This window comes from Pithys albifrons, chromosome 17 (assembly GCF_047495875.1).
Source record: "Pithys albifrons albifrons isolate INPA30051 chromosome 17, PitAlb_v1, whole genome shotgun sequence".
Classification (NCBI taxonomy): Eukaryota; Metazoa; Chordata; class Aves; order Passeriformes; family Thamnophilidae; genus Pithys; species Pithys albifrons.
The window spans coordinates 9,675,500-9,690,096 of record NC_092474.1 but is presented as its reverse complement, the minus strand read 5'-3'; the positions used below and the strand labels follow the sequence as shown (position 1 = coordinate 9,690,096).

At 39.3% G+C, this 14,597-nt stretch overlaps 1 protein-coding gene across 2 annotated transcripts in view; it reads right to left on the bottom strand.

Moving 5' to 3' along the window:
* CABIN1 (calcineurin binding protein 1) overlaps nucleotides 1-14,597 on the bottom strand; it is a 110,534-nt gene that overhangs the window by 69,278 nt on the left and 26,659 nt on the right. For both annotated transcript variants that reach the window (XM_071571890.1, XM_071571891.1), the window contains exons 23-27: nucleotides 14,308-14,569; nucleotides 11,891-12,151; nucleotides 11,116-11,267; nucleotides 10,368-10,546; nucleotides 114-296 (exon numbers count right to left, since the gene is read on the bottom strand). In XM_071571890.1, the coding sequence (XP_071427991.1) occupies nucleotides 114-296; nucleotides 10,368-10,546; nucleotides 11,116-11,267; nucleotides 11,891-12,151; nucleotides 14,308-14,569 (1,037 nt within the window). The remainder of the gene's footprint in view (nucleotides 1-113; nucleotides 297-10,367; nucleotides 10,547-11,115; nucleotides 11,268-11,890; nucleotides 12,152-14,307; nucleotides 14,570-14,597) is intronic.

Here is a 14,597-nt window from a genome sequence, read left to right as displayed (position 1 = left end):
AGCACCTAGTTAAAGTTCTCAGTCACAGTGCAGCACATTTCAGAGCTTCTTCAAGCCAGAAGAAACATTTTAATGAGATATTCCAACTGACATTATCCATTAAACAGGCATACCCTTTTCCTCTGTAGATCCGAGGGTCTCTTTGCTGCTCATCAGTGTCTCAGCACAGGTAGCAGAAATCCTCTTCTCTGTGTAAGTTTTCCTCAGGCTGTCTTGAGAACTGGCAGGCTCATTAAACATATCCTGTGTGGAACTGGAGTCAGACAGCACTGCTCCAGTGCTATCCTGACTCCTCTCTGCAAAAGAGATAAAGAAGGAATGCACCACTTCATACTCTTCAAGCTGTTACTTGCCTCTGTAACAGCAACTGTAGCCACAATTCAAACCTCTTACAAGTGTAATACAGGACCCTGAACAATCCATAAAAGGATTTCTGACCACATTTCTTCCTAGAATGTAATCCTGAAATTTGATTCAAAAGCAATAATGCTCAGCTTTGAAAGCAGTTAGGCTGGGGACACAATAGTACAGCCAGTATGGCCCCATGAGGCTTTCCAGGTTTTCTGTACCATTTGCCTTGAAAAGCACCCAGTACAATCCTGAGTTTGACACAAGCAAAGCTCAATTGTCAGGACAAAACCATGAAAAACTAGTAAAAATTACTCATAAAGGACAGAAAAACCAGTACCATTAGAAGGCAAAGACTTACAGGAGTGATCTCTGATGCCATCTATCCTGCAGGTGCAAGATGCTGTTCAACCAATGTTCTGAAGGGTGATCTGATATGGTGAATAAACAATCCATCAAAGAACCAGGCCTAACACAGGGAAACCCCTGGACCTCAAGGCAGCTGAGAGAAGAACAGAAGTGCCTCTGCCTTGACAGAGTGAAGCAGTGGCTGCTGACTACACTACAGTCACACCCAAGCTGTTACAGCACAGGAACAGGGACCGTGACTTTATCGTTACACAAACTTCAGAACAAACAGGCAATGAAAACCTTCCACCCATGCCTGAAACCTGCCTGATGTAACCCAGGTTCTTCTACAACAAGGGCTATCAAAGGCAACCCTGCATGACTAAAGAACACTTCTATTCCCCCTGAGATGGGAAACTGGCATTTTCCCCTAATATTATGCCAACATAATTCAGTGTTCAATTCTGATGCAAATTCTCTTCAAACCTGTAGCCCAAAAGATTAATTTCCAATTTCTTCTCAAGATACTAATAGTTGATTCTGTGATCTAGTTAAAGATGTCCCTGCTCATTGCAGAGGGGTTGGACTAGATGATCTTTAAAGGTCCCTTCAAACCCAAAACATTCTATGATTCTATACAGGAATGGCATAACCAGGAGGTGTGTTGCATCCATTCTCTAGGTAGTTCTACTGCATTCTGCTTCATTAATTTTATTGATAAGATCAAGAAAAAAAATTAACAAAAGTCCCTGCTTTGAGATGAGTGGATAATTTAATTAAATTTCTTCTGTTCCATCTGAATTGCACTCGTCCAGGAGAGAGCTAAGAGCCTCCTATGAATTTATTTCATCAAGATAAATCCCTCTGCAAACCTTCAGCTTGCAGATCAGGTTCTGCTTATTAAGATTCCAATGAATTTAAACCAAATTTGATACACTCCGTAGGCTTTTCACCATCACACAAAGAAAACCTTCCCTTTCAGTGAACAGATCTTAATAAAACTGTATCTTGAAAAAGAATGGGGGAACAGTATTTGTATCCTAATTGGAAGCTATACAGTTGGTTAATGATGACAAGTTTCATACAGAAAGAATATAATTATAAAGAATGGGAAGAGAAGGATTCTGAAGAGAGGTCAGTCAAGCTTTAAATGACTCATTTATAAAGCTTTAATAACCTTCCGTGGTACAAATCGATACTATTGAACTCCCAGTCGACATCAGGAAAAACATTTACAGTAACTCCCTTGGTATTTTTTTTAAGGAAGTTTCTGCATCTGTGGCAAAGAGGTTGAATTACTCATCTATAGAAGAAAAAAAATTGCAAATTTCCCAATGTTGCCATAAGCCTGGAGGTCAGTTCTGATGTGTGGGTTATGACAGATGAAGCATTAGAATGTAAATCAAGAACTGCCAGACCAATCTGTGAGGGAGAGATCAGATCAGTAGGAAATTACACTAATTTTTCAGCATGCAAAGATAGACAATGACTCAACACATTAAATTTCAAATGTATGCATGACATGGGCAATTTTCCCTATAGGGAACAAATGTAAATACCTCCTTACAATTAGCTAGCTATTTTGATTTGAATTTCTACTGAAATGAGTGGAGGTCTGGGGATGTATGTTCATTCTTCTTTTCTTTCAATACAATAACTATATTAAAAAAATACTGGTATTAACTTTGGGATCCTTAATCATTGAAAACCAGAGGAAGATGACTATTGAGACAACTTGTATTATATTACATATTTCTTTAAAGCAGCAGATGCTTTCAAACTAACTGAGCCAGATGGAAGACACTGGAGTATTTCAGAAATCAGCAGCAGCCACCAGTTACTAGTAGTAATTTCTCAGAGGCCACAGAAGTCCCAGGGAATGTAAAGCAGAGTGTCGTACCTGTCTTTACAAAGGATGAAAGGTCAAAGCTGTCAGCCTGCATCTTCCACTGAATTATCTGAGCACAAATAAATAAACCCTTCTGAAAGGGGACATGATCAGTAGTAGAAAAGGTGTGAGTGATCCCAGCACAACTATTCCTACATGCCTGAGAAGAACTCAAGATTCTCATACAAAAAACAGCCCATATGTCAGGCTACTCTAAAAGCAATTCAGCAAACCAGCACACTAGAATGTATAATCAGTAACTTCACAGAAAAAAAAAAGTCAGTCTTCCTGTTCTACTGAGCACTAATGAAAATTAAACTTAATTATCGTGTCTGTATTTGGGACACACATTTTAAAAAATACACTGAATTAAGTAAAATTAATTTGGAGGAGAGGATAAAAATGATGAGAGATTAATGAGATGGCATATATGAAAACTGTTGGGAGAACTGGACTTATCTTCAAAAAGATGAGGCAAAATTCTCAAATACATACAATTAACCAAAATAAAAATACAATAATTGCTGTTCATATTCACTAAGCACAGAGCAAAAGGCAATAGGTTTTAATTGCAGCAAGAAAACTGACTTTTTTCCTACTCATCTCCAGCTTAACTGTTACATAGAGTTAAAAAATAGCACAGTGAACCTATAGAATCACTGGAGGCTTTCAGGACAGGAAGATGAATAACTATCATTTGTTAGGCTACCCAAGATGTTCCTTAACATAACAAAAAAGCTCTGTCAATATTGAAATGCTGCATCATGTAATGCAGAACTCCTGACAACTGCACCAGGTTACATCCTAACTCTGCTTTTCTGAAGAGAAAAAAAGAAATGACATATTTTTGTACATGAAAGTCCCATTCCCTTCCAGCCTAACTCACATTTACAGCTTGTATGGATATGCCAGACGGACACACAGCACATATTTTTACATTTTTTGTGCTGTAGTTGAGACAGTCACTAGTGTTACTCAACCTACATGCCAAAGACTGCAGTCTGTGAGACATGAGAATGAATTCCAAATTCCAACTGCTATCAACACCTGTCCTTTGGAAAGATGCAAATCCAAGGAGAACATCAGTGCTTTTTAATCATTTCTGCTATAACTAAAGGCAGTATAATGCAACTCAGTGGAATTCAAGAGTTAAAAAATTCTGGCTTTTACTATTTTATTTACCCATTTTCTTAGTCCCCCCACCCACAGCAACAGCAACAGGGCAAAGTTTTCCAAAAAGCTGAAGCAGTCCTGTGTTGTAAGAAAATGGTAAATCAAGGACTAAATATTCTTTTGAGGTTCCTTCCTGTAAAGCTTCCTATTATTTCAAAAGCTAAGATAAAAATACAACTGGGTATTAATGTCCCAAAATTATTATCTGTAGTGGAAATGAAGGGACTAGGGAAAAATTTCTACTAAATTGTGCATAAGGAACTGCAACAATATTCCTATTAAAAATATGATCTGATAGTAGACGTCTCTCCCTGGTATAATTATATTTTGTTTCATTACTTCATTGCATCTTTCCTAAGTTTTAGGAAGATTTCAAATAACTTGATGAGCTGAAATCTGTTTGATGTAAAGTTAAGTATTTCATGTTTATTTCTCAAGATTCAGGAAATGGCACTTCAGAGCAATTTTTTTTTACCTCATTCCTCATAATGTGCTCAACTTGTGACATTTCAGGGATTTCTGTGCCAGATTATTTCACCTGCTCTGTCAGCAGGTGAAAAAGAGCAGCTCTAGACAGAAGATGTAGAAAGGTCAAAAGAAAGAATCTTGTTAACCTTCCAAGACATTAGTACAAAAATATTAATTATTATTGAAAATATGTTATTGGGAAGGAAAACTTGTATGTTCATCTGTACAGCAAAGGCCTTTATTGTATCACAGTGAGATCTGTCAGTCACTTGGACAATTTAGTATCTCTTATTACTGAAGCACACCTATTGTAGATATGAAAATAAATATCTGTAGTCCATTTGACATCATTTGATGCTTCAGAGCATTTAAAATTAATCTTATCCTGAATGAGGCAGGTTTACTGTGTGGGCTTCAAAAATGCCTCTTCCACACATTCCTCCGTAGCAGAAGGAGCCATTGGCACGTCACTGTCACTGCTCCAGACCCACCTGCACACCAACCAATCAACAGGAAAAGGCTGTGTCAAACTTTGGAGAACCCAAGTGACTATTTAACTTTAAAATGCAACAGGAAGTCAAAGGCTCAGCAGTGCACCAGGCATTACTCTGTGCCAGCACTCTCCCATATGATGACAAACCCTGTGGACCATCCACAGGCCTTGTTACCTAAACTGTGACTGCTCAGCACCAAGAGGGACGAGGACAGAGAGTGACGTGTCACATATCAGTGATCTGACCCAGCAGGCAGACAGCCCTAATGACAGAGCTCTCATTGCTCACTGTGCTGACCAGGGACCAGGGCTCCTGGTACAACCTCACATAATTTATTCTCAGGGGAGCTGAAGCACAGCTTCGTGGTGCCAGTGTGACTGAGGCATTCTGCCTGTGTCAGTCCATTACTGTGCAGCTCAGTGAAGAGACAAGAGACCTCTGAAACATCTGCATGTGGGAGCAGGTTACAGGCTCAGAAAGCCAAGAGGGAACAACTCACTTCTGAAAAATATCCTTTTTTGTCTTAAATATTTGAAGGAAAATGTAAGTCCAGTTATTACAAGGAGGTATCTGAATCATGATAAACCATCAGTTACAAGTCAAAAAATCAGAAACAAGTGGCACAGGAAGGTAGCTCAATTTACAGTAAAGAAAAATCCTGCTGCACTGTTCAGAGCTTATGAATAACCAACTATACATAACTAAAAAAAAAAAAAATCTTGTCTCCTGCAATAAAGGTGGGTTGTTCCCAGGCTGAGGAGGTACAGACTGCCTTTGTCCTGTCTGGCATCACACCTCCCCTCTCCTCTTCACTTGCATGTATGAGCATTTTGCTTTACTGGTCTGCAGTCAGAAACATGATGTATCACAGAATTCTCATTCTGCAAACAGGTTCCACCCATAACAGAAGACAACATTCAGCTCTGCATCAAAAGGCACTTGCACATTATTAAAACAGAAAAATTGCAGAATTCGCATGGGGCAGGTTAATTTTTTGAGGACAGCAAGTCCTCTAAATGTTTAAAGGGAGTTCTCTTTTTAACATGAGTCAAAGATGAGGGTCTATGTTTTTCTGGCTGCAGTGAACACCCAATGTTTCCATAAGTTGCAGTCCTATACTGCTGTTCTGTCTTCAAGAGCAGAGCAACAGAGTATCTCACCAATGTCCCCACACTTCTTACATAATCTCATGCTACATCTCAGTGTGACTCTTGTACCAGTCAGAAAGGTTAAACTGGGGAAAAGCAAAAGTGGGGCATTCTGCAGTAAACTGGGTCTAGTTCATTGTTCATGTAGTTCAGCATGCAGTGCCCATGAACATTCAGCACCACGTGCCAGAACAGGATACCTACTGCAGACCCAAAGATTTCATTTTAAACTGCTGGAGAGAGAGAATTTTGAAGGGTAAGATTTCAGTGTTCCAAAATGCAATGTGGATACTCTTTTTATGCACTGGAGACATATCTGCTCCACCTTAGAAACTTATTTAGTTTACTGTGAGTGACAACCTGGTGCAAGAAGTTTCTCAGAGATCACCTTTGTCTCATCAGTATGTTGAGAATCCCCATGTACAAAAAACCTGTGCACCTTCATAACATTTGCAGAATTACAGACCGACAAACTATGGAGTGAGACTTCTCCCACAGCACGAAGCAAGTAGCCTTTCCCAGTGAGTTTATCATGCAGGTTCTGCCAATTATTACAAGCAAGCCGTGACAGGTAAAAGCAGGAAGAGAATGCCTGGGGAACAGAGATTTGTGTAAAGGTTAGAGGCAGCACGGGCAATATTGGTTGCAAAAGCAATTGGGCACAGACAAACACAAAAAAGGACAATTAGGTCTAACTACTCACAACACACTACATGACGTGGATGGAGACTCAACACAACATTTGAACACTGCAATAGCAATGGATACATCATCTGCATACCACCACAGTAACATGGAATTGAGTATCAACACAACAAAGGCATATTACAGCAAAAGAGACCTCCCAACAATCTCCCAGTCCACTTTTTGGGAAACAGGTATCTCATTCAGATTGTGTTTTTATTTTATTTGCATACTTTTCCTGCTTGATGAACTAACTTTAATCCTTAGCACTAAATTTAGGTAAATCTAAACTGTTTGAAGTCTGTGCTAGAGTTGATCTTTACTGACTACATACATCCAGTCTGTACAAAGGAGGACAGAGGGCCTTTCTGTTCTGGTATATAACACTGGCCATTTAGCTGTGTAAATACAGTCACATCCCAGGGAACGATAGTCTGAGTGCCTGGCAAGTTCCTGGTTTTTTTCTTGTTTCTTGCTTTGCCTTTGGAAAATAAGAGTCTAAATCTCAGGCTTCTACCATCAAATGCAAGTTTTCACTTTGGAGGGTTATAAAACAGAAACAGGCAGGGGGGATGACAGGAAAGACAGGACTAAAGAAGGAAGGAAAAGATGTTGCCGAAGGGCAGGACATGGAAAGAGAAAGGAAACTGCCCATTTCCCACACATGACAGCAGCCACTCAGCCAGCAAATAACAGCTGCCACTCAGCAATACTTCTGTCTCCCTGAAGGAGACACATGTTAACAGCTGCCATGAGGAACAAGAAGTTTAGTTATTTTACAAGCTGTATTTACTGGTTCCTTTCTCCCATCTTCATTAAATATAAGAATTAATACTAGTACAACCAGCATTCTCTGGTTTTAAAGCCTTTCAGTGCTCTCAACTTTAACGGTGATTTCTGCATATCCTGGTCAAGGTCTTCTACCAGCACAATGTGCCAGAACAATAATGACACTTACCCAAATATAATGTACCCAAAGTAAGTCTGCCCTCACAGCTTTACCTACCTACAGATAAAGCTTGAAGATCAGAGGCCCAGCACTTTCAAGAAAAGATACCTGGCTGTTCAGTAATTCTCTCCTGCTTGTAATGAGATAGTTTGCTGCTCCAAGAAGGCACATTGTTGGGTATCTTGTTAAAAACCTGAACTAACAACCGACCAAAGCCCAAATCTGCAAACAACCCAAAATTAACAGAAAAAGCAAGGTTCAGAAGGAACCACAGGAGTTCTAGTCCATTCCTTTTTCCACCTGGATAAATTACATTACCATCATGCCTGGCAGACATCTGTACTGTCACTTTTTAAAGACTTACAGTGCTAAATTGTTTCAGGGTTACACTAAAGCATTTCCTAAGACTGTTTTCTAATGCTCAGATTGAAAACGCAATTTAAGTCAAATATCATCTGTTTGATCTTCCATGTAGCATGGAAATGCTGGGGGTCTGCCTCTACAGCTTTCAACACTATTTAGGTTATTCTGCTGTCATATCTCCCCTAAGTCTTCTCCTCTGCAGATAAATCATCCCAATTTCTTTTCCTTTCCTCACAGATCATGTTTTCTTGAAGCATAGAACACAAAAATGGTCAAAAAAGGTCTCACCAGGATCCCAAATGGCATCTTGCTTGTGGTAACATATGAAAAGAACTGTGTAGGTGAGACTGTACAATACCCTTACTTTGTTTATGTCATATATAATGATAAATACAAGAGTAAACAAGAGTATTTTCAGGCCTCAGAAAGAATAAATACCTATGCTGAATTTTGGCCAACTTATTCATTCTATGAACAACAATATAGACAGTTTCATTTCTGTCAGAATGGTTAAACAAAAAAAAATTCTAAAGAGTAGTCAAATGATGGGTATTTTCTTGCTATTTTTAGGAATGGTACAATGGAAATGCAGGCACCAGCTTTCTTCAGTGATGTGATTATGTGTAAGATGTCAAGAGCATTTTACTTCAAAAGTATGTATTTTAATACAAGTAAAATGCAAATGCATGCAGAAGAGCACAGTATATGTAATAATATAAAAGTGGAAGACTTCTGAGCACTGCTCAGCCTGTTAGCTCTCCTTCCATCTGTAACAGCCCTAAGGCAAATATTTCAGCTTCCTGGGGCTCTTCAATATGCTGTATCCTGAGTTCAGTTGTGCCAGCAACTTACAAAACATTATGAATGATGCAGCACTCTGCAATTCTCCTTGTCATTACACACAGCCTTCCTGGAGAGCACCCCAACTCTGCTTCCTCCAGCAGCTGACATTTTGAATTGCTTTGACAGCACCAGGCTCAGTCCCAGCCAGGCTCAGCTGGCAGACCCAGGCAGTGCTCCCTCAGCCCTGGCACAGGCAGAGGGTCCTGTGCCTGCACCTTCAGGCTTTGCTAAGCAGCCACCTTCGCTCCCACTGGGCAGCAGCTGCCACAGCCCATCATTTCTTACTTGGAGTGAAGGTACTAACGACACACACTGGAGTGTTTATCTAACTTTAGCCTCTCCTGGGAACATTTAAGACAGTCTTCAGGACCTAAGCAGATGTAGTCTTAGGCAGAACCACTTCTCATGGGGATTAGGACTTAGAAAATATTTAACCATTTGCTCCCTTCTACATATTTTGTGCCAAAAGGCATCAAAAAGCTGACAGAAAAGCCTGATCACTACGTAACCCCCTGACACCTCCACACCACGAATGAACCTTAAACAGTCTAAAGAATCACTCCCAACTGAAATGCAAGCAATAATAAAATGAATATTTCTCTGGTCAATTTAGAAAGAGATGAAGGAATGTCTGCCAGTTTCAATAGGAATTATTTGTTGGGGAAAAGGAATAAATTCACCCTGCAAAAATATCAGGCATATGAACATTTGTTTCAAAACTGTGTCAACGAAGTTATTTACAAATTACCATTCTTCAGAAAATGACAGTAGGAAGCAGCCCACCCTTCAGAAATAAATTTGTATGAAGCAGAGCATTTCTGTGGGGCCTGGCACATTCTACCAACACCAAGCTATACACTGGAGATATTTTAGGCCTTGAGTGCTGATACTCATAGATCCAGATGGATAAACAAATGGCCAGAAGAGGAGAATCAGAATAAAATTCCTAGCCAAATAATAATGTCAGGTTACTGAAACTGTAACTTAATTTCTACTATACATGTAATTGCAAAATCTTCAATAACACTATGATACCACCCCACCCTCTGCATTTTTATAAGCCAATTATGTATTATATCACTTTATATTCTATAGAGATGAGCTGCTAACCAGTCATTGTAAATGATAAAGAAAAAATTAAAAGATGAAATCTACTGGACTGTCATGCAAATCACTTCGTGCTCAATCACAATATATTTCAAAAGAGTTGCCACCTGCCTCCTTCAAAAAATGACAATACTGTTTTGTGGTACCTTTTAACAATTTGACTTGTTTCACACACAGCTCAAATTTTCACCTGGTCATTTCACACAGGCTGAAACAGTGTCCAGTCTTCTAAAGACTGAACCCACACTTTTCTAATGAGCTCTGGAGAAAAATACCACTGAAAATTCATTCAGCCCATACTCCCCCACCAACACTGCTGCTTTGCCTGAACAGCAGATGTCACGGTGGCAGGTGACAACTCTGAGTTTTGTATTTAAAGCTCTGACTGTACATTGATTCTATTTAAAGAACCGAGAGTATAATGAGCTTCAATATTGCCCGTGGTACCACAGACCCATCACCCTCCTTGGAATGAGCAGTTTGATCATTCCTGGTCAAACCCCCCATGATTAGAGCACCTCCCTGTGCTGCCAGTATTGAAACAGGGACTGTACCGTCCGGCGTTGCCTGCTGACGGGGTTTTTTACATTTGACGTAATCGTGGTCAACTGGAGTGGCTGTGTAAGGTGGGGATGTCAGACCTGGACCCGAGGAGGAGGGGAGGGAGGTCCCAGGGCCTGGCACTGTTCCGGCTGAAGAGTGAGAGTCTTCATCAATCATGCAAGCTTTTTCTCTGGGAGGGTGACAAAAAACATGAAGAGTTTATATACTAGGGACATACACAAAGAACAAAGTGAGACTGTGTGTTCTTACAGCGTTCCCAGTACAGTAATTAAATCTTACTAATGAATTCTAAATGATGGATTTTTAGTACAAGTTGTATTCCTCCCTTGCCACTGGTCAATAGTACAACATTCTTTATTTTGTGGTTGCTAATGAGACAAATTACGAAAAAGAAAAATTATAAAATCTCTTGCCCTATAAATGAAGGTCATTTGCTTTTGCATTTGTTAATAGTTGTTTTTAAAAATCAAATTTACTAATAAATAAAAACAATGGCTTCAAAATGGATCACAAGATCAAAATTATTCTGTTTTCTTGCCTTCCCATCTCCTCTGTGCCAACAACTGGTAAGATCTCAGTGTGGCATACAATCTTACCCATGACACCTGAAAATTGCAAACATTAGGATGAATTCTAACCACTTTTTGTTTATATTTTATTCAGCTTCATTTTAATAGTTTATTGTAGAGTAGTTTATAAGTATACATTCAGAGGACACTCTTGGGAACTAGTACTCACTTTTCTGTAACTTTTGGGGTGTTCTTCTCCTCACCCCTGGCAAATGGTCCCTCAGAAGCTTCTTTCATGAAACTAACTAATATCTCTGCATCTACTCCAGAGTCTGGTTTTCCCACAAGTTTCAAAATAGAAGCATGAAGTCGAAAGTATACCTAAAAAATACCAAAGTCCATTTGGTCAGTGAAGAACTCATAGCTCTGCAATCTATTTCAAGTAATCTTTTCTCTTTAGAAACTGCTGGAGTTAGTAAAGATAGTTAACTGTTATCTACTTACCTAGCAGCATTTTTCCTGCCTTTGAAAGCTGTTTCTAAGTTACAAGATCTCAACACTGTACAAATTTTACAACTGCAATATATGGAATACAATAAAGAAAGCAAAGCTGGTCTCCCTGCAAGCAAATCACCACCAGGTATGTTCTAATCCACTGTTTTTACCAGACAGTGAAAGCAAAGGTTTCACCTCACGCATGAGCTCATGCTTCCATAGGTATGAGATGCTTGTGAATCCTATTCACATTTGATTTTTATAAAAACTGACTAATGAACTGTGTGCAGCAGAACTCAGAAGTGGAATTGCTACCCACCTGTCCAAACTGCCTTTAAAACAAAATCAGCCTGAATAACAGGTTCCATTTTCACTCTCCAAGTCTGTCTTGCAAATGTTCCCAGATGCAAAGCACCATGTATGTGTGCCTAACAACCTGAATTAATAACAACTGGTGTTCAGTGATCTGGAAAGAAAGTTTCCAGCCTATGTATTTAACGTTCTTTTACCTCCAATGCTTCCATGGCAAGTTCTGGTGGATTATGGTAGTGAATCTTTTTGGGATATCGAGCAGCCTCCTCGTGCAAGTAATGCCCTGCCTGTTTGTAGTGGAGCAGGTAGACCACAGGAGGCTGTTTCTGCTTCTCTGCAATCTTGCCCAGCATGTAGTGGATCAGCCACTCCTCCTCATCGCCGTCTCCCTCGCAGCGGGACGCGGAGGTGAAGCACACCTTGGCTGTCTCCAGCATGCTGTCCCGGCGCTCCTCCATCTGTGGGCACACCAAGGGGAGGGAAGACAGCAATTCACTGCGGGTCAGGGGACACACCCCAAAATACGCTACTGTGCACTCAGAAAAGTGCATAAACAAGGTACATGATTTAACAATTTCAAACTAAAAACACAGAATACACCCAAGGGATCAAATACATCCCAACAACCCATAAAATGTGTTTATAGATGGGTTTTTGTTCATTCCAGTCACTGCTAACACAAACAACCAGAACAAAATAGTAAGATAGTAAGACTGGATGTGGCACTCAGTGCCATGATCAAAGTGGGGTTGGATTAAGGGTTGGACTTGATGATCTTGGAGGTCTCTTCCAACCCAACTGATTATATCATTCTAAGATATAAGTGTAAGAATAAGAGCATAAATCTGAAAAGTAACAAACCAATGTCTACAAAAATTCTACCAATTTTTCACAGATGTAATTACCTTAATTCTTCAAAGAAAAAAATATTCTTTGCTTTGTTCTGCAACTGAAGTCTCATAGAGCCACTACGGACCTTTCTTGTTTGTGAAGAAATGTATTTCATCTTGATTGCAATGTACCTAATTTTAAGCTGAGTAAGGGAAGAATACTTTCCCCACCCCACCCTGTCATAAAAAAATTAAAACAAGCAGCATAAATTAAATGCCAATAAAGCCATGTAAAAAACTAGGTCAAAAGATGCATTAATGTAATCTTCTCTCTTTGAAAAAGAAGTTTATACATTTAACATTGTGTGGCTGTAACTGAGAACTATAACATAACCTTTCTTTTCCTAAACATTTTGAAAAGAGAAGATAATAATAAGGTTTTTATGTATAAGAAACACATTCCTGAAGAGATGTACCTCTGGAAGTGAGGTGATATTGTTCTTTGTTTTTTATTATAATAGAGCTTTCCTTAGGAAACTTATTCATTTTTAACATATTTGCTTGGAAAAAAATGAAGATTTAAGTACTCCTAAATAAATATTCTCATTTAATCCTCAACTTCAGATGGCTGCTCTGCATTGTTCATTTCATCTGATAATATGAAATAACTCCAGCATTATCCCTGTAATTCTTCAGCAAGTCCCTCGTAGCCCAAGGCCACAAGACCAAACGACCAAACTTTCGATAGCTCAGAGGCACAAGATGTAGCAACTTCACTTTCTGAGTAGTTTTGGAGCTCTTGGGATGTAATAACCCTCCTATTGTTAACTCATTTCAAACATACTATTTAATTAACAATTTGTTCTCTTTTAATACATGTGCTTACACCATCTTTCTTCTTTAGAAGAAAGTGTCTGAGGGAAGTGCAGTGTTAATACAGCGATGGAGACAGCTCAGATGCCAGACCCACCCCCTCGCTGCAGAGATGTGCTCCTGGAAACAAAGGATGTTCCCAACACCCATCCCTATTGCTCAAACACTAGAAGTTTTACAAATTACAGCAGAGGAGCAGCACTACCCTTTTTCACTCTGCTTCCAGTTGAGGAAAACATAATACCTGGAGGTCGAAAAGCTCAATCAGAAATTGAGTTCACTGGTCCAAAAAGACAAAACATTTTCCCAAGCTGTCAGTGTGGATTTAGAATTGCTCATTTTGGCTCAGCAATAAGCTTCTTAATAACCCCTAACTTTTTCATCATCCTCATGCAGAAAGAGCTAATGAATTTATAACAGTATTTTCAATGAAAATTCTACCAATCTTCTCAGTTTGATCTTTTGTTTAAGTAAATGGCTCAAAAAATAGAAAAAAAGGAGGATGTCTTCAGATACAAGAGACAACATGTGGACACAGATATCAGAGTAACTCTTGGTCTTTCCACTATTTAAATATGTATAGATTTCACCTTTTACTGGAAACATTGTATGACATTTACAGAAAGGTAAGGTAAATATAATTCCCCTTTGCAGAAGATTACAATAATTTTGTGTCACCTTCAAAAGATAATTCAAAGATCAGGCTCAAACTGATTTTATACAGGAAAAAGAAAGGAAAAAAACCCACTTTTAAATGCTGCTTGATGCCACCAGGTTATATGAATATTAGAATTTACAATATTACTAAGTAACCTACAGTCTCCTATGTGGAATATGGCATGGAAATACTTAATTTTAAAATTTACTATGTTAGAAAAGATAATTTCACACTTCTCTCAGTTAGATCCCACCTGCTGCACAACTTCAGGGGGAAGTTCCGACTTCCACTGCTTAAGCTGTCGGGATGCAAAGGAATGTAAGGCATAGGAAATGGTGCCATATTCGATCCACAGGGACAGGTTGGAGCTGTCAATCTCCAGGGCTCGTTTGAAGCAGTTCAGGACAGGGGTAGAGTGTTTCCAGATCGGGCCATCACTTTTCAGCTCATTAGAGTTCAACTTGTCCTGAATACGACTGGCTCGAGCCAGAGCCATCCCAGCCCAGGAGTCAAACCTGTGCAAGCAAGAGCACAACACATGAA